Raw genomic sequence first — 26632 nt, 5'->3', positions numbered from 1 at the left:
AGGCAAGTAAAATAGAATAGATTGCTTTAAACTATTATTTGTTTCAAATGAATGATAGTGTTCCAATAGTTTCCATGACATATAACATAAATTGATCAAGTAGTGAAGCATGTACTTGAGGAAATTATTAAACAATTAAAACTTGCCAAAGTATGAAGTGTTTACACATGAGATAAGATTTGCTCAAGTTTACAAGTTTTAAACTTATGCATGTAAGAATTACTTTAAATATAAGATTATGAAAAATTGTATGTAGAGTGAAATGTGTTAATTTTAAGCATGCACAAAATGAAATTAAGTGTTAGAGAGCTAAGAAAAACTAGAAACAAAAATTAGTTCACCCACAAGAATCTCTTCTCTAAGTGAGGAAGGGGGATGCCATGGGAAAAATCTGTAATGTTCCTAAATAGGAATACAAGTGATATAAAGCATACAATCTGTTCAACAAAATATAAAAACGAAATACATATTAAGCACCCATGGAAATGCTGGAAATAATGAACTGCTGAGCCATTTTATTACTTCTTTGAGGGAAAAATACAATGGATAATAGAATGGTGCACTTGGGCTTGTCTCAATGGACAAGCATGACCAAACCCAAGTGAGAAATGGCTGAACCGATGACTGCTCCAACTGTTGCACCAATCTGCACTGCGCTGCCCAGAAAACTGCCCTTTCTGCTAAGTTCGAATGGTTGAAAAGTGCACTTCCTGTGCTCAAAAAATTATAAGATTTGAGCCCTAGAATCCTTGGCCTAAACCCAGAAAAATCCACGAAGGAATTTAGTTGGTTTAGACTTTTGAAATTCGACCCCCAAGGAGCCCAACTTCAACTACAACTGCGAAACTCGACCTGCTGGATTCTGCCTGTAAATCCTTCCGGGAAAATGTCCCAAAGTGTTGGGATGACCCCTATTGCAAATCCCCTGACTTCCCGGATGAGCTTCCGGGCTGTAGCACTTGCTCCTAAATCCCACGAAAATGCTAGACTAGCTCTCTGCGCTGTCCCCAAGTCTAGTAATTCGAACTGCTGGGTTGCTGGCTCTGTTGGTTCCAAAACTCTCAAGAAATGCTGGCCTATTGCTGCTCTCCCAATCCTCTACCTCTCCCGGCAAATGACTGATCAATAGTGGCTCACTCTCCTCCTGCGTATTCTTCAGATAACCCAGAAATACACACTCCTTGTATGTGGCTGAATGGCAGTGCTATAACACACTCCCGAATCTCCTGAAATGTTGATGGCACTGCCTTCCTAGGGTGGGCACGGAAGGTCCTCCAAAGGTAAGGTTGAATCTCCCACTTGAGAGATTCGTGGCTAAACAGTCGATTGACTTGGCTAAACAACAGAGCGAACAATCAAGTAATTTCGATTTGCAAGGTGTAAAAATGAATCCAAATGAGAGCTTCCTCCTCCTTTTATCTTCGTGGGCCTTCCTTACCTCATGTGGGCCCCTCCATCCAGCTATTCGAATTCCCTCCAAGCCATTCGAATGGCCTAGTTCGAATTCACATGTGAGCGCCCCCCACATTCTACTAGCAACCAAATAAAGTCGAATTTCCTCCTAAGTCCCTAAGTCGAAAACGCTGGGTTCTTTTCCTTAGCCAAAATTGTGCAAAATTGTGTAGCAACACCCTGTTACAAATGTATTTGAGAAGGGACATGACAGTCTTCCCCTTCGAAATGTTGCTTGCCCTCAAGCAACCTCAAAGCTGGGTGCTCCAAAATATGCTCACCCTCCTAGGTGGCATCCTCATCTGGCAATTACTTCCAACGCACCAAGAAATCCCTGATGGTCCCGCTCCTCAGTTTCCTTTCCCTCTTCTCCAAGATGGCCTCAGGTTCCAAAACCAAGTGGCCCTAATCATCCAGTGGGGGTAACTCTGCTGTGCCATCACTTGTTGTCCCAACACCTTTTTAAGGCATGAGACATGAAATACGTTGTGGATCCTGCTCCTCAGAGGCAGCTCTAGCTTGTCTGATCACCCGGTATGGCCCATAGAAGCGGGGCTGTAGCTTCTCGACCCCCTTTTGCTTCAGTGTAGACTGCCTGTAAGGTTGTAGCTGAAGGTACACCAAGTCCCCCTCCTCGAAATGCCTCTCTGTCCTGTGCCGGTCTGCGTACACCTTTTGTTGGTTTTGGGCTGTCACCAAGTTATCCTTGAGAGCCTTGAGGATGTCTTGGCTCTCTTGGATCCAATCTTTGGCCTTTGGGGCCCAATTGTCTCCAAAAACAATGTCAGTAAAAGATAATGCATCATATCGATATAAAACACGGAAATGAGTCATACCAATGGACATGTGGTGGGTGGTGTTGTAGCAGTACTCGATCAGATGCAAACCATCGGATGCAAGCCCTCTACTGACTTGTCACGTAGTTCCTCAAGTACCCCTCCAACCATTGATTAACTCTCTCGGTCTGCCCATCTGTCTGAGGGTGGTAGCTGGTGCTAGGAGTGAGCTCAGTCCCGACCAATCTGAAAAGTTCCTGCCAAAAACCTCCCATGAACCAACTGTCCCTGTCACTCACAATGTTCTTGGGGAGCCCGTGCAACCGAAAGATCTCTCGAAAGAACAATTCTGCAACCTGTGCAGTCGTGTATTTGGTGGGGATGGCGAAAAAGTGGGCATATTTGGTCAACCTTGTTGATTTGGGGTAGCATCGGATGTGCTCTAGCCATGAAATCTGGTGGAGAAGTTGGGGCACATGAAATCTCCAATACCCAGAAAGGGTTTGGGCAGATTCTAAACAGTGAAGGAGATATTAAAATAATTAATATTTTTAATGGAGTCTCAAAGTTTAAACTTAGGGAAAATAAAATATTAATGTGTATTAATATGACACTGTGTTAGAATGGTCCAAAAGACATGGATCAAGCCAGATCTAATCTTATCCGTTGATTAGGGACCTAATCTTGGTCGTTGATATGTCAACGAGAAAAATATAAGAGGGGGCTTGAGGGTCACTTGGAGAACACACTAGAGTGATCAATCATTCTATTCTCTAGAGCGGGGTTTGCTAAGAGAGATAGAATTAGTGATCGGGAGTTGCAGCTGAGGGGCATTGAGTACAGAGAGGCAGAGAGGCAGAGATAGTGCCGGGAGAGTAGCGCAGTAGTCGAGGAGAGTGACGCAGAGCTAGCCAGGGCTCACGCAAGGCCACGCAGAGGCAGCCGAGAGCTGTGCAGAGCCTCAGAGTGGCCAACGTTGCTAACGTAGAGGGCCAGAGGGCTGACGCAGACCCATTCAAGGTGACGCAAGGCTAGTGCTGGGCAGAGAGGGGCTGACGCAGTTTAGAAAACGCTGACGCTGGGGTTTCTGGGTTAGATTAGTGCTGAGGAGATGCCGGAAGGATTATCCGGGGTTTCAGCCGAGAAATTTGTCAGAAACTAAGAGGTATTACCGCCAAGGAAATTCTCTGTTGGGTAGGCCAGTTTCGGCACCCAGATTGTAATCTGATATTGCTTAATAAGAAAACCGTCAGATAACTGCATCGGTTTTCCCACATTGTGTTTTTCCGGCGACATTGGTCCAAAAATAATGGTGTCATATGGTGTGACTGTTTCTGTTTCCTTCAGTTGTTGATCTGTAATATGTTGAGCATGCACTAGTGTTTATTTTCAGTATTTACATTGTAAATAACTTGTTAAGTAACAGAACAAGTAGGTAGGAATAAATCAGATAAAGTGCATGGAGGGTTTTTAACTAAGTAGACTTAGAAACTTCAACATGGTATCAGAGCGTGATTGCATATCACAGGAGGACTGAGGACATCAGCCGAGCGGAGCAATAGCAGTAGAAAACAGCTGTCCCGAGGTGACAAACGTTGTTTCTAGCAGAGCAGCAACAAGGGAAGGGTGACGCAGTGCCTGCGTCATCAAGGGTGAGTCGGGAAGAGGCAACGTAGAAGCTAAGGAAGGCAAAGGGAGCCTCACGTAGAGCCACACAGAAGCTGGGAGGGCTGACGCAGTTGGCTGAGGAGGCCGGGTTGCTGGTGCCGGGATTGCGCAGAGCCTAAGAGCTCTCACCTTCAGGTTGCTGGGGTTTAGAAGGCTGCGGGAATATTGCAGAGTGGAGCTGGTGAGGTACTGTAGTCAGAATAGTATCTGACAGAGCAAGGCCAAGAGGAGTTTGCTACTGAGGGTTTCTAGCCGAGGAACCCAGATCAGTGGTGCGGTTGCACAAGACAATCAGAGTAGGGGGCATCTTGACAGCGGCAAAATGATTTCCAGGAGGGAAATCGGGACTTAGAGGGAGTCCAGAAGAGAACTTCTAGATGGGAAGTAGAGACTCAGACGAGTCGAACAGAGAACTTCCAGAAGGGAAGTAGAAGAGCATCATGGCACTACACAAAGTAAGAGACCAGGACATGCTGGACGAAGTGTCGAACTTCGCAGTCTGGAAGGCCAAAATCTTATCTGTACTTGACATAAATCGTGTCAAGAACTTTGCCTTGAAGGTTATAGCTATATCCCAGTCGACCCTAATGATAATGATAAGTACGAGGAGGCAATAGCGAGGGCCAAGAGCATCATCCTTGATGGGGTCAAGGACCATGTAGTACCACACATTGCCGAGAAGGAAACGACATATGAGATGTGGGAGGCCCTCAAGAAATTGTACCAGCATACTTCTGTGCAGAGAAGAATGTTACTTGAGAATTAGTTGAGGTCGTATCAGATGAAGAAGGAAGAACCGATTGACACCTTCCTCGGAGGACTGAATGAGATACGAGACTAGTTGAATGCTATAGAAGCCACGCCGGATCAGGAATTGATGGTGAGGACGACCCTGAATGCAGTCTCAGAAGACTGGGAGGTATTTGTCCAGAGTATACTGGGCAGAGGGACACTTCCACCTTGGGATGAGATGTGGGCTGCTCTTCGCCAAGAAGAGATCAGACGACAGTCGAAGATGGGTAGCAGCAGCAAGGGGATCAAAGTCAAGCAGGAGGAGGAAGATGTTGCCCTAGCATCTGAGGGAAAGCAGGAAAAGTAGAAGAAGAAGGATCTCTCCAAGATCAAGTGCTTCCACTGTGGGGAGCTGGGTCATTATGCGACCCAGTGTCCAAGGAAGAAGAGTAAGGGAGAGTCTTCTGAGACTAAGGCAGCGCCAGCACGGGCAGAGAAGGAAGTTTTGACAGACGATGACTGTGCCATGAGTGCACACGCACCACTTGAGCAGAAGTGGGGAGACATCGAGCTGTAGTCAGACAGACTATAGGCGATGAGGGGCAGGATCCTCGAGGTACCCAACCTCTTGGATTAGATCTTGCTTGGTGACATTTTATAATGTGCAAGAAATTAGAACATCTGGGTCATTCACATGAAGCTATTATATAACTGTTCCTTATAATTCAATTTGTTGAGCATTTGTGGCCTAGCTAGAAAGAGGAATCAAGAAATAAAAGATTATAAACTCAAAATAAATAGCATCTTCTTGCGGTAGATATGGCGAATCTTATTTTCCAAGCTTTGCTAGATATAGTACCATTGGTTTTGGTCATTCATATACTCTTGTTTAGTGTAAACTTCATTGTTTTTGCTTGTTTTTTTAATTTGTTCTAATGATTTAACCCTATTTAGTTATTGAATTGATTTCTACGGATATGAATATGCTCTACTAGTTTTAGGAATTCTGGTTAAGTTCATTTCTATTCTTGATTAAGGGTTCTCAGCCAGTTTAGCAGTAATTCATCATTGAGGCAATGCTGCTGCAGTGTTTCTATAACACACTATATTTGCATGGTATAGGTGATTCCAGTGGCTTCAATGCTTACTCCTAATCAATTTGAAGCGGAGAAATTGACAGGTTTCAGGTAACAGTCCACCTTATTTGATTATTGATATCCAATTTATTTGAACTAATATGTACTATTTTGTTTATGTTGTTTCTGAAGGCTTTGATTGCGTATAATTGTTGGCATTTGTAAGAGTTATTTGCTTCATTTCAATCATGGGCCATGTGTATGACTGTATCGTTGTATACATCTAACGTAGCTGCTTGCAGATTAAATGCTTCTGTGCTATGAACTCACACAACTTACTTCTTAATTTTAGATAACAAGGGTATGTTATATGCTTGTAATAGTTACTTCAATGTCCTTTTATTAGCCCAATGATAAAATCCACTTTAATTTCCAATAGCAATCACTTAAACCATTAATTCACATTGACAGTAACTGTAGATAGAACAAGAACCCTTAATCAATCCTTTGTATTATCAAATATCAAATGTTCAACAGAGAGAGAATATCCAATAGAGTACAACGATGAGAGTCAAAGTCAATGTGACTTGACTTTTGCAAATTACCCAAACCAATGTAAATCTGATCAGCTTGATGAAGGACTGCAATTCTGAAAAGTCAACAGCAGTCAACGTGCCCTAACCAGTCAGCAGTGAATGGTCAAAGCAGCTCCTTTTGAGCACGGTCAAAGTCAGTCAAACTTGGTCTTCCTTGCTGGTCAAAGTGAGCCCAAAACAGTCCTCCAAATTCCTATCAAACTCAGTCAAAAGAGAGAAAGTTTGCTGTAATTTTCTGCGATCAAAACAGCAGTCAACCCTGAAGTAAGCGCTGGTCAAAGTGCCTGGATTTCCTCGATTTCTGTGCCAAGCAATTCGGCCTTCCAAGATCAAACTTTTGCTGGTCAAAGTGAGTCAAATCAAGGAGAGAAATTTGGTCAAACAAAGTCAAACTGTCCTAACACAGAAAGTCAAAGATGCCTTCAAAACCCTTGAACGTGTGAAGAAGAATAGGCTGCCTGTGATCTGTACGAACCAATCAATGTAGGAGAGAGAAGGAATGATATGTGTTGGATGTGCCAAATGAGGATGAAGGTCTCTTCTATTTATATGCATTGGAGGGGAATCAATTTGTCCAACTTCTCCCCAAGCCGACCTTGATCAATTGTGCTCTTGTGGGCTTGACATCAAAAACATATTTTTCCTTGACCGATTTTAGTGCTTCCAGGGTCGATTTTGGTCCTCTCGAAAAGAGGAATATTGTCCAATCATCATCTTAAGTCAATGAGCTGTCCAAAGTGGAATTTGGCCCTAGTTGCACATTTTAACACTCCCTCTAAACTAGGGAGAATTCTACCTGCCAATATCCATCCATCATCATGCCACCCTGATCATCATGTACTATCTTTGCATCTCGTCTCGTCTATGGTAAATATTGATATAAATAATAAAAAGGGTTGATCAAGAGTGAGTCACAAGACATTACCACTCTCCACTGACGAAAGTCAGTCCAGACTCCACATAATTAGGGGTAGAACCCCAATCGGACTTGATCTTGAGCGATCAAGTTGTTGAACATCATGCATCCTAGACATAGGGAGTACTACAGTACACGATACGTTCATCCGTTGTGCTATGGTCCCTAACCACTTTTCCCAACTCATTGGCCAAATGAGAGGTACTTCCCAAGATTCCAAGATTGCAAGGGTAGGATGTATGCTGGGGCATACGCAGGAGAAGGTGAACCACTCATCCTGCTCATATGCCATAGGAGAAGATGAACCACTCTTCCTGCTCATATGCCATAGGAGAAGGTGAACCACTCATCCTGCCATATGCCATAGGAAAAGATGAACCACTCTTCCTTCTCATATGCCGTAGGAGAAGATGAACCACTCTTCCTGCTCATATGCCATAGGAGAAGGTGAACCACTCATCCTGCTCATATATCATCAACCATAGGGGAAGGTGAACCACTCACCCTATGCTCAATCATACTGGGGTATATACTCCACAGGGGAAGGTGAACCACTCACTCTATGCTCATATAGCTCCAAGAAGTACCTTGAGCCCCCAAGAGCTCCCAGAAGTCAATGTCTAACTCAAGCGGGACCCTCATGGGACGGTCTTTCCACGACTCCAAGTCTCTCACGGAAGGCTAAGAACTTGGCCTTCCCTAAGGGCTTCATGAGGATGTCAACAACTTGCTCATCAATCTTGATGTGTTGGAGCCTTATTGCTCCCCGTTGTACCATATCTCGGATAAAGTGGTCCCTGATATCAATATGCTTGGAGTGGTCGTGGAACAGGGGATTCTCTGAAAGGCGAATCCCACTCTAGTTATCACAATAAATGACAATGGTATACAACCAAATAGCTTCAAGAGCTTCCTCAACCAAATAGCTTCACAACAGGCCATACTAGCTGCAATATATTCGGCCTCGGCAGTGCCTAGAGCAATCGATTTCTGCTTCCTACTCTGTAATGTCCCTTCCTAATTATTTTCCCAAGGTGAGGAGAAAATCATTTTTGGCAATTTTGTTATTTTTGGCTTAATGCAATTTTGATGGGAGAACTTAGGAGAAAGGGGGTCGATGTGCCTTTTAGTGGATTGTGGGGGCCACTCATTCACCCAAAATATGCACCCCATGGAGGCAGTTCGATTTTCCTAAGTGGGGGATCGAAATATTTGATGGGACCCACGTGGGGCCCAAGGGAGCAAGCATAAATAGAAGGAAGTGAGCAACATTTGGGGCCTTTTGATGATTTGAGAATTTCATTGTTGCTTTGGCTGTTTAGCTAAGCTACAAGTGCTGTTCAACACAAGAGCTTCCCAAGGAGTGAAGCTCATCCCTCTCTTCGGTGGACTTCGAGTGCCACCCTAGGAGGGCTTTCTTTCCCATTGGAGACAGAGAGAAGATCACCCAACAGAGGAGTACGCTGCCTTGGCCAGCAAGGACGAAATTTGGGAGAAGCTGGGACGTAGTGAGAGAGACTGCGTGTTTGGTGGAGCAGTGGAGTCAAGGAATTCAGTTGTGAAGGTTGTTGGAGGTATCCACATCGAGTTGCCACTTTGTAGAGGAGAAATTACAGCAGGAAGGCAGTCAAATACCCTGGTGGAGCTGCTGGTTGAAGGGCCTGCGTCATCCTCACTGAGGACTACGCAGTTACTAGTGGGGGTCACTTGGAAGGAGGCTTAACCGGAGGATTGGGGAGCTGGGTTGTGGAGAAATTGTTGGGAGTCCGATTTGGGGAGGTTTCCTGACTTTGTGGTAGCAAGTTACAACAGTTCCAGTTATAGGCAGTGAGTTCCAGTATTGGAGGAGGGCCAATCCCCAAGGGGTCGAAATTGGCAGGTCGAAACCAGGGAAAATCCTTTCTAGGTTTTCTGGGATTTTGGAGAGGTGTACAGCCCCAAAGTTGCAGAAATTTCTAGGTTGTTTTGAGGGGACAACATAATTTTCTGGGAGCAACAAAGTCAACAACTGGGCACTTTTGTATTATTCAACCTAGGCTTGCAGCTTGCCTTGTGCAAGCCCAGGTGCACCTCATCCAACTTCTTTGTACTCCGACATATTTGTTTAATGAAAGATTTGGCCATTTGGGTGTTGATGAGAAATTTCTGTTCATATGTTCCTTACTGAATAAAATTTCATTGTGAATGTTATTATTTGTCTTTTTTATCACTGCAAATCTCCCATTAGGAATATTACAGTGGTATCAGAGCATGTTCTTGGCCAGGGTGGGGAACAAGAGCGGGTGATGCCACTGAGATACCAAGAACTGGTTTTCCAGAGAGGCCGTGGTAGAGGCAGAGGCAGGGGTCGAGGTAGAGAAGAGGGGCCAGACCCATTTTCAGACACTGAAGTGGAAAACATCAGAGGCCGGATGGAGAACCAGGAAGAGAATGAGCAGCCCAGGTAGAGGAACACGAACTAGGTCTTAGAAGAGTTGCTGAGGACAAACCAACAGATGATGAGGCAAGGGCAGTTGATGATGGACATGATGCAGTAGGTGATGGGCCTGCAAATGGGTGGAAGGCTGGAGGGAGAACCTCAAGGTGAAGGGGGTTCCAGAGCGGGAGGAGGCAGTCGTACCTATCAGCCTCCACACACCCCACAATGTGGGCAAGCTGACTGCCCCACAATGCCTCATTTCATGGAGGAGGCTGAGCCAGAGAGAGAGCCGGACCCAGTTGCGGATTTGGTACATTCTGTCGCATCAGGCATTGATGAGTATGAGGGGTTGGATGGCCGGATCAAGAGGGTGATGTCTTTTGGAGAGTACATCCAAGGAGAGGTGCACCAATGGGGCTGGAGGCCACTATAGGGGTGGGGCATCCAACAAAGATGTGCAGAAGCTATCAGGGAAGATTACACTCCCAAATTTCGATGGATCAACAAAGAGCTCATCTAGGGTGTGGATCCAAAAACTTGATACATATTTTCACTTGAATCCCATGAGGGAAGCTGATGACATACGTTTCGCCACCCTTCACTTGGAAGGTGATGGCCAGAAGTGGTGGTATCATGGGTTGATCACGTTGGGACACCTTCACATCACCACTAATATAGAGTTCACCAGGAGATCGTTGGGGAGGTTTGAAAGGAAGGATCTGGAGCTACACTTCCGAGAGTTGGCCCACTTGAGACAGACTGGCAGTGTAGAGGTCTACATTATGGAGTTCCAGAGACTTGCAGTGATGGTGACAGATATTTCGGAGGCACGACTGATCATGCTATTTGTGGAGGGGCTTGCTGAGCCTCTACGTGGCTGGGTGAGGGCTTACAAGCCCACATCACTACATGATGCCATTTCTAGGACCCGGGACATGATTGATGCAGTGCCCAAGAACGGGCCTTTGTTCCCACGAGACCCACAACCCACAGAGGACCAGAGATGCGAGGCCACCCACGAGACCCACAACCCCATAGAGGACCAGAGATGCGAGGCCACCACAGAGAGATGGAGGACATAGCCAGTTGGATGATGACACCCGGAGGGACCTCAGGAGGAGGAGGTTGTGTTTCACGTGCCAGGAGCCTTGGGCACCGGGGCACAAGTGCACCAAGGGAAAAGCCCATTTCATCGAGGTGTTCTCAGATAGTGAGCCTGAGGAGGAGGAGGCCGAGGCAGTAGAACAGCCGAGAGATGAGGGAGGACCATCATCGAGAGGGCCACCACCACCACCACCTAGAGGAGGGCCGTTTGCCCCAACCGGGGGAGTCCTTGCTTCACTTCAAGGTGTGTCGAAGTAATTGACGCTCAGGATCAGGGGGGCTATACAGGGACAATCTGTGTCAGTCCTGGTTGACAGTGGGGCAACCCACAATTTCATCAATGCCCAGATGGTGGAACATAGGGGCATCCAGACAGCTACATTTGATGGGTTCTCAGTTTTGGTACCCGGAGACCGGACCATGCAGTGTACTAAGTATGTACACGGGCTGACCTTGAAGATGGGTAACTACTCACTCACTGCCCATTTCTTCGTGGTTGATGATCATGTCCTAGACAGCAATGTGGTGTTGGGTGTCGAGTGGTTGTATGCATTGGGTAAGGTCACTATTGATTGGCAAAAGCTAGAGATGGAGTTCCAGGGTCCGGATGGGAAGCCGGTAATGCTGAGGGGAATGCACTCTTATCCCCCTCAGACAGTTTCAGCCCACCGGATGGAGGCAGATCTGCGACATGGAGATGTGGAGTGGGCAGTTGAGCTATGGATTTCTAAGTTGGGGGCAAAGACGCAGGCCATACATCCAAACATACTAGCCTTGTTGGAGAAGCACTAAGGGGTTTTCAGGGATGTTCCACCAGGTAGACCGCCAAACTGTGGATTTGAGCACACCATTGAGCTAGAGGAGGGGGTGAACGCAGTCATCACCACCCCTTATAGGCACTCGAAGGCCTATAAGGATGAGATAGAACGGGCCATTTAGGACTTGTTGAGATTGGGGCACATCAGGCCTAGCTCGAGTCCATTTGCTTCTTCCATGGTGCTAGTGAAGAAGAAAGATGGGACATTGCGCATGTGCGTAGACTACCAGGCTCTCAATAATAAGACCTTGAAGAACAGATACCTGATTCCATGCATAGATGAGTTGATGGACGAGCTTAGGGGAGCTAAATACTTCTCTAAGATAGATTTGCGTTCGGGTTACCACTAGATTCGCATGAGTGAGCAGGATATTCTGAAGATTGCTTTTCGCTGCCATTATGGACACTTTGAGTTCTTGGTCATGCCCTTTGGGCTAACTAATGCTCCAACCACATTCTAGTCCTATATGAATCACATGTTCTGTAGATAGTTGAGACACTTTGTCCTAGTTTTCTTTGATGACATACTCATTTACCGCAGAACATGGGAGGAGCATCTTGAGCATTTGGAGGAGGTGCTTCGCATACTTGAGGAGCAGTAGCTATATGCAAAGTTGTCCAAATGTGAGTTTGGGCTAACAAAGATGTTGTACCTAGGGCATGTGATTGGGGAGGATGGAGTGAAGGTGCATCAGGAGAAGATTTAGGCAATTTTAGATTGGCCCACACCTAGGAACGTGACGGAGCTGAGGGGTTTCCTGGGCATTTGTACGTATTACCGGAGATTTGTGAGGGGGTTCTCATAGCTTGTAGCACCTCTTACGGATTTGATGAAGAGGGGAGCTTTTGTGTGGACGCAGGTGGTAGAGGAGGCCTTCACGCGCCTCAAGAGGGTCATGAGCAATTGTCTGGTCTTAGCCTTGCCGGATTTCACGTGACCATTTGTGCTAGAGTGCAATGCATCCGGTGAAGGGATTAGGGCCGATTTGACACAAGGGGGGCCATCCTATTGCGTTTGAGAGCAGGAAATTACAGCCTCATGAGCGGTTGTACTCTGTGTACGATAAGGAGATGTTGGCAGTGATGCATGCACTAGCCAAATTCAGACAGTATTTAGTGGGCAACCGATTCAAAGTGAAGACGGATCACAACAGTCTTCGCTTCCTCCTTGAGCAACAGTCCTTAGAGGAGAGGCAACAGAAATGGGTGAGTAAGCTCCAAGCTTACGACTTTGAGATAGAGTATGTGAAGGGAAAACACAACGTGGTAGCTGATGCCCTCTCTAGGAGACCCGCAACGCTGTCTTTGATGGATGTCACGCAGGATTGGAAGGCTCAACTATTGGTTGAGTACTCCAAGGATAGGCAGGCTTGCGACATTTTGGATGGCATGCACCGAGATGACCGATTTTGGGTGATGGACGATGTGATCTACTACAAGGACCGGATCTATTTAGTGCCAGGATCTCAACTGAAGGAGAGGATCATGCAGGCAACCCATGATTCTCCGCTAGCAGGGCACCCAAGTTTCCTCAAGACATACCGTGCTGTCAGGGAGAGGTTCTCTTGGCGGGGACTTAAAGGGGATGTGCTGAAACATGTGAGGGAATGCGTGGATTGCCAGAGAAACAAGCGTTGAAGTTTCTAAGATTACTTAGTTTAGAAACCCTTCGTGCACTTTTCCTTATTTATTCCTACCTACTTGTTATTTTTTCTTTTACAAGTTATTTACAAAGTAAATACTGAAAATAAACACCAGTGCATGCTCAACATATTACAGATTAGCAAGTAAAAGAAACAAGAACAAACACACCATGTGACACCATTATGTTTGGACCACTGTTCTCAGAAAAACCCAATGCGGGAAAACCGGTGCAGCTATTTGAGGGTTTTCTTATTAAGCAATATTAGAGTACAATCTGGGAGCTGTAACTGGCCTATCCAACAGAGAATTTCCTTAGCAGCTATAGCTCACAGTTTGAAAGAAATCTCCTGGCTGAAACCCCAGAAAACCCTTTTGGCAGCTCCTCAACACAAAATTGCTCTTGCAACCCCAGCGTCTACCCAATCTGGACTGCGTCAGCCCCTCTCTATCTCACGCTGGCCCTGCGTCAGCCTTTCTTGGCCTGCGTCAGCCCCAGGAGACCCTGCGTCAGCTTTGGGAGCCTCTGCGTAAGTTATGCTAGCCCCTCTGGTGCTTTGCGCAGCACTTGGCTGCCTCTGCGTGAGCCCCTGCTGGCTCTGCGTCACCCTCCTTGGCTGCTGTGCTGCTCTCCTGGCACAATCTCTGCCTTCTCTATTCTTCTGTACTCAATGCCCCTCAGCTACTCTCCCGATCACTGATTCTATCTCTCTTAGCAAACCCCACTCTAGAGAATAGAATGACTGATCATCTGGTGTCTTCTCCAAGTGACCCTAAAGCCTCCTCTTATACTTTTCCTGTTGACATATCAACGGCCGAGATTAAGTCCCTAATCAACGGCTACGATTAGATCTGGCTTGATCCATGTCTTTTGGACCATTCTAACACATATTCATATTAATACACATTAATATTTTATTTTCCCTAAGTTTAGACTTGGGGACTCCATTAAAAATATTAATTATTTTAATATCTCATGATCTGTTTAGAATCTGCCCAAACCCTTTCTGGGTATTGGAAATCTCATGTGCCCCAACCTGTCCTCCGAATTTTGTCACTAGAGCACATCCGATGCTACCCCAAATCAACACTCCCTCTTAGTGAGGACTATGCTCTAGCAATACTCCTCACTGAGTATAACTCTGATCATCCGACATCGGTACCTGTGCTGATGCTAGGCCTTCCTGCCCATCATCCTTTTCACTGCTGCATCCTGTACTGCTGCCCACTGCATCTGTACAACAGCTCCCTCTGTATTCGTGCTGCTGCTGGTCCTTTCTCCCAGCGCTGCATCTGCACTGCACCTCCTCTCATCATGTTGCATCGTGCTGTCCATTGCTACACTGCAACTCAGTTACTGAGAAGTAAGTAATTGATCCTTCAACTGACCTCCCTGTTGGGCTAGAAACACCCATTGATGCTGAACTTCCTTTTGCCGTTGACAAGTGCTCCCTCTCTGAGCTCTGCGCTGCTGCAACAATTCTCTTGCATCTCGCACCGTTACACACCTCTCTGTGCCGTCTTGCACTGGTGCAACACTCCTGTGCCTCTCGCACTGCTGCAGCCTGCTAGCTCTGCGCTGTCTCGGGACTCCTGCACTGTAGCTCTCTCTGCCGCTCCATCCGCATCCGTCTCTACCCACTCAGCCAGTCCTGCTACTCCTCGTCGGGGCTCTCGTAGCAAGGTCTAATCCAAGAGGCTGGGTACCTCGAGGATCCTGCCCCTCATCACCTGTAGTCCATCTAACTACAGCTCGATGTCTCCCCACTTCTGCTCAAGTGGCGTGTGTGCACTCATGGCACAATCATCGTCTGTCAAAACTTCCTTCTCTGCCCGTGCTGGCGCTGCCTTAGTCTCAGAAGACTCTCCCTTACTCTTCTTCCTTGGGCATTGGGTCGCATAATGACCCATCTCCCCACAATGGAAGCACTTGATCTTGGAGAGATCTTTCTTCTTCCGCTTCTCCTGCTTTCCCTCAGATGCTAGGGCCACATCCTCCTCCTCCTGCTGAACTTTGATCCCTTTGCTGCTGCTACCTGTCTTTGATTGCCGTCTGATCTCTTCCTGGCAAAGAGCTGTTCACATCTCGTCCCAAGGTAGGAGAGTCCCTCTGCCCAAGATGCTCTGGACAAACACTTCCCACTCTTCCGAGACTGCATTCAGGGCTGTCCTCACCATAAGCTCCTGATCCTGTGTCACTCCTATAGCAGTCAATTGATCTCGGTTCTCATTCAGTCAATCGTTTGACCCTTCTTCATCTGATACGAGCTCATCTGGTTCTCGAGCAACATTCTTCTCTGCACAAAAGTATGTTGGTACAGGTTCTTGAGAGCCTCCCACATCTCAACTGCCGTTTCCTTCTCGGCTATATGTGGTACCACATGATCCTTGACCCTATCAAGCATAATGCACTTGGCCCTCGCCATCGCCTCCTCGTACCTATCATTATCACTGGGGTCGACTGGGACAACTATTACCTTCAAGGCGAAGTTCTTGACATGATTCTGTCAAGCACTGATAAGATTCTAGCCTTCCAGACTGCGAAGTTAGATGCTCTGTCCAGTCTATCCTAGTTTCTTATCCGTGTAGTGCCATGATGCTCCTCTACTTCCCACCTGGAAGTTCTTTGTTCGACTCCTCTGAGTCTCTACTTCCCGTCTGGAAGTTCTCTTCTGGACTCCCTCTGAGTCCTGATTTCCCTCCTAGAAATCCTTCTTCCACTTGTTGAGATGCCCCCTACTCTAATCGTCTTGTGTAACTGCACTGCTGATCCGGGTTCCTCAGCTAGAAACCCTCGGCAACAACTCCTCTGGCCCTGCTCTGTCAAGTATTGTTTTGACTACAGTACCTCACCAGCTCCCCTCTGCAATATTCCTGCAGCCTTCTAGACCCCAACCACTGCCTCTCTATGAACTGCGTTAGCCCCTCTTTGCTTCATGCTGGCTCTGCATCACCCCGGATGGGTCTGCGTCAGCCCTGGGATGCCCTGCGTTAGCCCTCTGCGTCAGCAACGCTCGCCTCTCTGAGGCTCTGCGCAGTTCCCGGCTTCTTCTGCATGGCTCTGGCTGGCTCTGCGTCACACTTCCTTGGCTTTTACGCTGCTAGAAATAGCTTCTGTCACCTTGGTACAACTGTTTTCTGCTACTATTGCTCCACTCGGCTGATGTCTTTTAGTCCTCCTGTGATTTGCAATCGCGCTCTGATACCATGTTGAAGTTTCTAAGTTTACTTAGTTTAGAAACCCTTCATGCACTTTTCCTTATTTATTCCTACCTACTTGTTATTTTTTCTTTAACAAGTTATTTACAAAGTAAATATTGAAAATAAACACCAGTGCATGCTCACCATATTACAGATTAACAACTAAAAGAAACAAGAACAAACACACCATGTGACACCATTATTTTTTTACCAATGTCCTCGGAAAAACCCAATGCGGGAAAACCGGTGCAGCTATTTGAGGGTTTCCTTATTAAGCAATATCATAGTACAATCTAGGTGCTGTAAGTGGCCTACCCAACAGAGAATTTCCTTAGCAGCTATACCTCACAGTTTGAGAGAAATCTCTTGGCTGAAACCCCAGAAAACCCTTCCGGCAGCTCCTCAGCACAAAACTGCTCATGCAACCCCAGAGTCTGCCCAATCTGGACTGCGTCAACTCCTCTCTGTCTCACGCTGGCCCTGCGTCAGCCCTAGGAGGCCCTGCGTCAGCTCTAGGAGCCTTTGCGTTAGTTACGTTGGCCCCTCTGGTGCTCTGCGCAACACTTGGCTGCCTCTGCGTGGCCCTGCGTGAGCCCTTATTGGCTCTGCGTCACCCTCCTTGGCTGCTGTGCTGCTCTCCCGGCACAATCTCTGCCTTCTCTGTTCTTCTGTACTCAATGCCCCTCAGTTGCTCTCCCGATCACTGATTCTATCTCTCTTAGCAAACCCCGCTCTAGAGAATAGAATGATTGATCATCTGGTGTCTTCTCCAAATGACCCTCAAGCCTCCTCTTATACTTTTCCTGTTGACATATCAACGACCGAGATTAAGTCCCTAATCAACGGCTAAGATTAGATCTGGCTTGATCCATGTCTTTTGGACCATTCTAACACAGATTCATATTAATACACATTAATATTTTATTTTCCCTAAGTTTAGACTTAGGGACTCCATTAAAAATATTAATTATTTTAATATCTCCTGATCTGTTTAGAATTTGCCCAAACCCTTTATGGGTATTGGAGATCTCATGTGCCCCAACCTCTCCACCAAATTTCGTGGCTAGAGCACATCCGATGCTACCCCAAATCAACAACAAGGTGGAGTTGGGTCACTCGGCTGGTTTGCTACAACCGCTCCCCATGCTAGAGAGGAAGTGGGAGAGCATATCCATGGATTTCATCACGGGACTTCCGGCAGCACATGGGCAGGACTGCATCTATGTGGTGGTCGACAGACTAACAAAGTTCGCCCACTTCTTTGCTATTTCATCGAGATCTTCAACTTCCCAGGTGGTCGAGTTATTCTTTTCGGAGGTTTTCCTGTTGCATGGTCTCCTCAAGGCTATGTTGCATGAAACTTCAAAGAATCAAGCGTTTCGGGCCGTACCCGTACCCGAAACTTGGCGGAAACTCGACCATCATGTAATCATCTATTAGAGTTAATGTAGACTTGTTTTTCCTTTTAAATTGCCATCTATGGGTCTTATTCCCTTTTTTCTTACAAGATAATGTGTTATTCACTTATTTATTTATATATTTATTTTTAAATATACATATATGACGTTTTGGCTGACGTTTCGGTCAACGTTTCCATTTTTGGGAGGTGACGTTTCTAAACGTCCCCGTTTCGGAAACTCTGAAACGTTTCAGCGTTTTGTGCAACTTAGCGGGCCCAAGGCCATTGTGAGTGACAGGGATAACATATTTATGGGGGCTTTTTGGCAAGAGTTGTTTCGGTTAGTGGGTATAGAACTTACACCCAGCACTAGCTATCATCCCCAAACCGATGGGTAGATAGAGATTGTGAACAAGTGGTTGGAAGGGTACCTGCGCAACTACGTGACTGGACAACAGAGAGCGTGGGTCAAGTGGCTACACCTCGGGGAGTTCTGCTACAACACGACTTATCACATGTCCATCGGTATGACTCCTTTTCAAGCACTTTATGGGTATGATGCACTTTCTTTTTTTGACATGGTGTTTGGAGATAGCAGGGCCCCAGGGGCAAAGGATCGGGTTCAAGAGAGCCAGGAGATTTTCCGAGCTCTCAAGAACAACTTATAGGTGGCCCAGAATCAACAAAAGGTATATGCTGATAAACACAGGGTGGAGAGACACTTTGAGGTAGGGGACATGGTCTACCTATGCTTGCAGCCATACAGGGAATCCTCACTCAAGCAAAAGGGAGAAGAGAAGCTTCGCCCGCAGTTTTATGGGCCGTATAAGGTGGTCCGGAAGGTGGGAGAGGTGGCCTAAGAATTAGAGCTACCTAAGGACAGCCAGATTCACAACGTGTTCCACGTTTCATGCCTGAAAAAGGCATTGGGGCAGCATGTTACAAAAACAATTGAGTTGCCTCTCTTGGATGATGAGGGGCACATAGTTTTGACACCTGAGATCATATTGGAGACCCGGGAGAAGAAGTTGAGAAACAGGGTGATCAGGGAGTACTTGGTCAAATGGAAGGATTTGCCAGGAGAGGATGCCACGTGGGAAAGTGAACAAATCTTGCAGCATCCAGTTTTGCAGTTGCTTGGGGACAAGCAACATCCGGGAGTGGAGGACTCTAATGTCCCTTCCTAATTATTTTTCCAAGGTGAGGAGAAAATCATTTTTGGCAATTTGTTATTTTTGGCTTAATGCAATTTTGATGGGAGAACTTAGGAGAAAGGGGGTCGATGTGCCTTTTAGTGGATTCTGGGGGGCCACTTACCCACCCAAAATACGCACCCCCTGGAGGCAGTTCGATTTTCCTAAGTGGGGGATTGAAATATTTGATGGGACCCACGTGGGGCCCAAGGGAGAAAGCATAAATAGAAGGAAGTGAGCAGCATTTGGGGCCTATTGATGATTTGAGAATTTCATTGTTGCTTTTGCTGTTTAGCTAAGCTACAAGCGCTATTCAACACAAGAGCTTCCTAAGGAGTGTGAAGCTCATCCATCTCTTTAGTGGACTTCGAGTGCCACCCTAGGAGGGATTTCTTTCCCATTGGAGACAAAGAGAAGATCACCCAATAGAGGAGTACGCTGCCTTGGCCAACAAGGACGCAGTTTGGGAGCAGCTGGGATGCAGTGGGAGAGACTGCGTGTTTGGTGGAGCAGTAGAGTCAAGGAATTCAGTTGTGAAGGTTGTTGGAGGTATCCACATTGAGTTGCCACTTCGTAGAGGAGAAATTACAGCAGGAAGGCTAGTCAAATACCCAGGTGGAGCTGCTGGTTGAAGGGCCTGCGTCATCCTCACTCAGGACTACGCAGTGACTAGTGGGGGTCACTTGGAAGGAGGCTTAACCGGAGGATTGGGGAGTTGGGTTGTGGAGAAATTGTTGGGCGTCCGATTTGGGGAGGTTTCTTGACTTTGTGGTAGCAAGTTACAACAGTTCCAGTTACAGGTAGTGAGTTCTAGTATTAGAGGAGGGCCAATCCCCAAGGGGTCAAAATTGGCAGTTCAAAACCAGGGAAAACTCTTTCTGGGTTTTTCTGGGTTTTTGGAGAGGAGTACATCCCTAGAGTTGCAGAAATTTCTGGGTTGTTTTGAGGGGGTAAATTAGAGCTAGAAGTTAGCTAGCAGTGTAGTTTTGAGGGGACAATGCAGTTTTCTAGGAGCAACAAAGTCATAACAGCTGGGCACTTTTGTATTATTCACTTAAGGCTTGTAGCTTGCCTTGTGCCAGCCCAGGTGCACCTCATCCAACTTCTTTGTACTCCGACATATTTGTTTAATGAAAAATTTCGCTATTTGGGTGTTGATGAGAAATTTCTGTTCATATGTTCCTTGTTGAATAAAATTTCATTGTGAATGTTATTATTTGTCTTTGTTATCACTGCAAATCTTCCATTAGGAATATTACATACTCGTCCAAGAAATTGAAGCAGATCCCAAAGAGAAGCAACATCCTAACGTGCTTTTTCTACCCACCACACTGCCAGCCCAGTCAGCATCAGAATATCCATGTAGCCTCAAATTCCCAACAGCATATTTAAGACCATAGTTGATAGTGCCAGGAAGATATCTTAAGAGATTTTTTGCAACAATCCAGTGTACGTGATGAGGCTTAACCATAAATTGATTCAAAGTGTTGAAATTTCTAAGTCTAACCTGATAGAAATTTTATCTGTATTCTCTGGTTTATTTCGTCTACTTGTTAATTACGAACAAGTTATTTAACCATATAAATACTGAAATAAACACAATACAGTCTCAACCATCTACAAATCAACAGTTGAAAGAAATAGACAAACACACAAGTGGCACCGTTATTTTTGGACAATCGTCCCTGGAAAAACCCAACTTGGGAAAACCGTTGCAACAATTTTGAGAGTTATTTTATTATGCAGTCTATCCTTGAGTACAACTAGGCGCCAAACTGACTCACTCGACAGAGAAAATAATCTCGTAGTAATACCTCTCTATTCAGAAGCAGATATTCAGAAAATCTGCCCCACGAAACCCTCTCCAGCAACCTCTGAAGCTCAGCGTCAGCCCACTTGGCCTCAACGTTAGCCCAGAACCCTCTGCGTCAACCCTCTGAGGCATTGTGCAGCCTCTACGACCCTCTGTGTCACTCCTATTGCCCTCTCTGTGGATGACGCAGGCCCTTCTAGCCTCTGCGCAGTCCCTGTTAGCGCTGCATGGCTCCCTTTGGCTCAGCATCTGCCTCTCTCTGCTTCTGTGCTGGTCTCTCAGCACTATCTTTGCCTCTCTGTCTCGTACTCACTGCCCCTCGCTGCAACTGATCACTGATTCAACTTTTCTTAGCAAACCCCGCTCTAGAAAATCGAATGATTGATCACTCTGGTGTGTTCTCCAACTGACCCTCAAGCCTCCTCTTATACTTTTCCTGTTGGTCCTTCAACAACTGAGATTACATCTCTAATCAACGGCTAAGATTAGATTTGGCTTGATCCATGTCATTTGGAACCTTCTAACCCAGTTTTATATTAATACCCATTAATATTTTATTTTTCCTAAGTTTAGACTTAGGAACAACATTAAAAATATTAATTATTTTAATATCTCCTTAATCGGGTAGAATCTGCCCAAACCATTTCTAGGTCTTGGAGATCTCATGTGCTTTAGCCTTTCCACCATTTTTTATGGCTAGAGCAAATCTGATGCTATCTCAAATCAACACAATGTATTTACAACGAAACATATGTCCAATTGCTAGTTTACCAAGAACATCAGGCCCCCCACACATTGTCTATATTCAGAAGGATTTGCCAATTTGGGACCAACAACACTTCCACACAACTTCTTGAAGTTTAGTTCCATCGAAGTAGACATAGACTTGCATTCCACCATCTCACATCTTTCTAGCAGCTTCACAATGTATTTCCCTTGATATAGGAAAATCTCGCTTGGGTTTTGCCAAACCTCCAAGCCTAGGAAGTAGTGGATCAATCCTAGGTCCTTCATTTCAAATTTAGAAGTTAGTTTCCTCTTGCATTGATAGATGAGAGGGTTTGCACCAATTAGAAAGAGATCATCAACATAAAGGACCAAAATAAGTGGCATGTCCTTTTCAACCTTGAAGTATAGGTTTGGATCAACATAGCTCCTTGTAAATCCCAACTTCATAAGATAGCTATCAATCCTCTCATAACAAGCCCTAGGGGCTTACTTCAACCCATATAGGGTTTTCTTCAATTTGCATACACGAGACCTTTGATCTTGTACTTCAAACCCCTGCGGTTGTTCCAAGTAGACTTCCTCCTTAAGTGAGCCATGCAAAAAAGAAGTCTTGACGTCCATTTGATGTAGGCTCCATCCTTGATTGGCAGCAAGAGCAATTATGGATTAGATAGTGGTATATCGAGCCACTGGTGCAAATATTTCATCATAGTCCATTCCTTCCTTTTGAGAGAAACCACGAGCCACGAGCCTAGCCTTATACTTTTCAACATTTCCATCAGCTCCATGTTTTATCTTGTAGATCCATTTGGAAGTGACCACAAACCACTTCCTAGACATCATTCTTCATGATTGACTCATACTCCTCACTCATCGCATCTTTCCATACCTGGTGCTTTACAACTTCTTTGAATGTGCAAGGTTCAGTTTGAATGATAGTACTCACGACAACCAAGTACCCTTGCTACCTGTTAGGCTTCTTACTTTCCTGAAATGTCCCTCTTGGAGCGGTATGCTTTTCAGCATCTTGAAGTGTATCCTTGAGCCATAGTGGTCTTTTCCTTGAGGTAGAGGGTTCACAAGGAGGTGGATCAAGAGGATCCATCAGGCCATCAACATCGGGCATAGGCTCATCCATCGAAGGTTCTTCTTGTTTTTCGGTAGCATCATCATCATCCTTCCTTGAGATGGGGAGATCTCTAGCTTTCCCAAGGGCAGTGTCTTCATCAAAGTAACATCTCTACTTACTTCTACATCTCTTTGACTAGGTACATAAATTCTATATGCCTTTGAATTTTCACTATATCCAATGAATATACCTTTCTTCCCAGAAGCTTCCAACTTATTCCTTTTCTCTTTAGGCACATGAAAATACACAGGACAACCAAAGATTCTAAAATGAGAAACATCAGATTTCTTTCCAGCCAAGACTTCGTTGGGGGTCTTGAAATCCAATGCTTGATGAGGGCTCCTATTTTGAACATATACAACAACGTTGGCAACTTCTCCTCACAAGAATTTTGGTAGACCTTGATCATAGATCATGACACGGGTGGCTTCCATAATAGTTCGATTCTTTATCTCAGCAACACCATTCTGCTCTGGAGTGTATGCAAAAATTGTCTCCCTCTTAATGCCAACCTCTATACAAAAGTCATTGAATTCATTGGATTCATATTCGGTCCCATTGTTAGTCCTCAATGTCTTGATCTTCTTTCTGGTTTGGTTCTCCACCAATGCTTTGAAAGAACAAAACCACTTGAACACTTTATCCTTCTTCTTCAAGAAATAAATCCATGTTTTGTGTGAGAAGTCATCCACAAATATTGCATAGTATATGTATCCTCCTAATGAAGTTAAGGGCAAGGCACCATATAGGTCAGAATGGATGAACTGAAGAATATCAGTTGTCTTACTTTCACTAGAAGGAAATGCTCCCTTTGTATGTTTCCCAGTTGCACAACCTTGACAGACTCCTTCATGGTTCATATAAAACTCGGGCACCCCTATGACCATCTTCCTTACCCCAGGTAAGGCTTTGTAATGTAAGTGGGAAAATCTCCAGTGCCATAGCTCACATTGAATAAAGGTATTACTTGCCAATGCTCCCAAAGGACTTCCACCAACTTGATAAAGACCATCAACCCTAAATCCAAGAGTAAAAGCATCTTTGAAGTTTCTATTCTATACATGTACCTTTCCATCAATGAACGCTACCTTGAAGCCTTTTTCTTTCATCATAGAAATAGACACCAAATTCTTTTTCAAATTGGGCACGTACAAGACTTCCTGGAGATGTATGGTTTGAGTTCAAGTGAAGAGTGACAGTTCCTATCCCTTTTACGGGGTAGGTGGCATTATCTCCAAGTATATTTTTTATATTAGTTTTTTTCTCAACTAAATTTGGGAGGGCCTCCTTATATCTAGTGAAATGAAATGCCTTGAGGCTCTATTATCAATTAACCAATGCTCCAAAATATTCGGAGGGGAGGCAGTAGATAGAGTAGAAATAAGATAAAACTCATCTTGTTTTTCTACAACATTATTTTCATCATATCTGACATTTCTTGTCCTCTTGGGAGGTCGATTATTTCCTTCTAAGGTAGTAAGAGCATTCCTTTTTCCTTTATTGTTGTACCTGTTGTTTTTTTTATTGTTGTTGTTGTCATCCCTTGGAGGATTTTTCTTGTGAGGACACTCTCTAGCATAGTGGCCGAACCTGCTGCAATTGTAGCATCTTCCTTTGCCTTTTCCTTTGAATCTCTTCTTAGATCCTTTACCTGTCTCCTTAAATCATTCCTCCTTTTAACATGTGTAGAGTAAGTAGTAGGTTCATTTCCATTGGAGGACTTTTCTCTCTCCATCATTCTTGTTTCCTCTTGAGTGCATCTAGTTAATAGCTCATCAAAACCAGGTATTCTGTCATTATTGAGAATGGTGGTGACAAATGTATACCATGGTCTTGAAAGACCTCCAAGAGCAATGAGAGTGAGTTCCCTATCGGCAATAACTTCTCCAATAGATAGCAGTTCATTCTTGATTTGCGTTATTCTCATAAAGTAGGATTGGATAGACTCCCCTTTATCCATCTTGATATCCTTCAACTTGTTCTTGAGAAAAAGAATTTGATTTGCATTGTTCACTTTGAACATCCCAACCAACTTATCATACATCTCTTTAGAAGTTCCCAAATTAGAAATATAGGCAACCGAATGCTTTTGAATGGAGTCAATCAAAATATTCTTAGCTTTGACCTCACCTTTTCTATTCTTGGTTCTAGCAGCAACAGGGGCATTTGAAGGAGGTTCTACCACTTTCCCTTGCACATAATCCAATACTTCATGCTCCTCCAAGGTTAGGTCCAAAAACATCTTCCATGCATGATAGTATGACTTGTCACTGAACTTATCCTCAATCTTGAAGTAAGATGTAGAGGCCATGGAGACTTGTCCAATAATATTTGTCCAACAGATATTTTAGTGATTGCTTTTCTCTCTTGCTTGGGCTTGTCCTCACCTGGGCTCTGATACCATGTTAATTTTATATAACAAGGGTATGTTCTATGCTTGTAACAATAATTTCAATGTCTTTTTGTTAGCCCAATGATAAAATCGACTTTAATTTCCAATAGCAATCACATAAACCATTAATTCACATTGACAATAACTGTAGTGTTCCACGGGGTCGCGTCCCCCCACCTGGGGGTTGAGTTTCCTAGCTCGCTCGCGCTCCGGGGACTTGGGGACAATTGGGGTCGTTTCCCTACGCTCCCAAAAAGCAGGGTATTGCGAAAACTTGTAAGGGGGCGTTTCCTCGATTTTCGGGGTTGAATCCTCCAAATGGGGTCATTTCCTAGGCGAAAGGGGTCGTTTCCCTAGACAAAAATCACAAATTTATTTAATGAAACAAAAAATCCTAATTTTTATGAACCGAGAAGGGTTTAAACTTTATTTTCAATGTTCATTTCACATTGTTTCATCTTTTCATGATATCGCTCTGCTCAATCGTCCTCTCGTCCTTTCACATTTGCTTTTCTGTTTCAGACTTAAGTTTATTTTGAATCTTGATATATGATATATTAGACTTGAGTCTTGACTCTATAAAAATTTGACTCTTGATGTATCAGACTTGACTTTTATTTCAATATTCAGTATTCATAGTTGGAACTTCAATATGGTTTAAACTTTAAAACTTTAAACATTTATTTTCATTGTACATTGTTAGTAGTTACACTGTACAATTACAAACTTACATGTATGATGTATGATTATATGATATCATGCTTTTCATTTTAAATTTGTTTCAAACTTCAGTGATATGATTCATCGATTTATCATTTATCCTTCATGATGTAAGTGTTATATATTATATAATGATAAAGATAGATACATTATAAATATTAAAATTTCAATGATATATCATATATTTTTATATTTACAAGTTTTTAAGACCCCGATGCCCCCCTACTTTTCCTAAAAATTGGTGTGGAGCTTTTGCATAGGCCACTCCTGCATATCCCTGCTCCCTTGCCCCCACGTCCTGGAAACTTGGTGGAACATTGAATAACTGTAGATAGAACAAGAACAATAAAATGCAAAAGACAAGCCAAGACAAGAGAACACAAGAATTTTGCTCAAGCTAGGAAAAACCCCAAGATGGGGAAAATCCTTAATCAATCCTTCTTATTATCAAATATCAAATGTTCAGCAGAGAGAGAATATCCAATAGAGTACAATGATGAGAGTCGAAGTCAATGTGACTTGACTTTTGCAAATTACCCAAACCAATGTAAATCTGATCAGCTTGATGAAGGACTGCAATTCTGAAAAGTCAACAACAGTCAACGTGCCCTAACTAGTCAGCAGTGAATGGTCAAAGCACCTCCTTTAGAGCACAGTCAAAGTCAGTCAAACTCGGCCTTCATAGCTGGTCAAAGTCAGCCTGAAAACAGTCCTCCAAAGACCAATCAAACTCAGTCAAACGAGAGAAAGTCTGCTGTAATTTTCTGCGGTCAAAACAGCAGTCAACCCAAAAGTCAGCGCTGGTCAAGGTGACCAGATTTCCTCTATTTCTGTGTCAAGGAACTTGGCCTTCCAAGAT

General features: G+C 44.6%; 1 protein-coding gene across 4 annotated transcripts in view; it reads left to right on the top strand.

Annotated features, from left to right (window-relative positions):
* SOS4 (pfkB-like carbohydrate kinase family protein) overlaps positions 1-26632 on the top strand; it is a 313487-nt gene that overhangs the window by 59736 nt on the left and 227119 nt on the right. For all 4 annotated transcript variants that reach the window (XM_089416508.1, XM_089416505.1, XM_089416506.1 and 1 more), the window contains exon 7: positions 5751-5815. In XM_089416508.1, coding sequence (XP_089272634.1) covers positions 5751-5815 — 65 coding nt within the window. The remainder of the gene's footprint in view (positions 1-5750; positions 5816-26632) is intronic.

Source organism: Pinus tabuliformis, chromosome 3_2 (assembly GCF_031772625.1).
Source record: "Pinus tabuliformis cultivar Carrire ecotype Pingquan chromosome 3_2, CPIR1, whole genome shotgun sequence".
Lineage (NCBI taxonomy): Eukaryota > Viridiplantae > Streptophyta > Pinopsida > Pinales > Pinaceae > Pinus > Pinus tabuliformis.
This window is presented reverse-complemented; position numbering and strand designations above follow the sequence as displayed.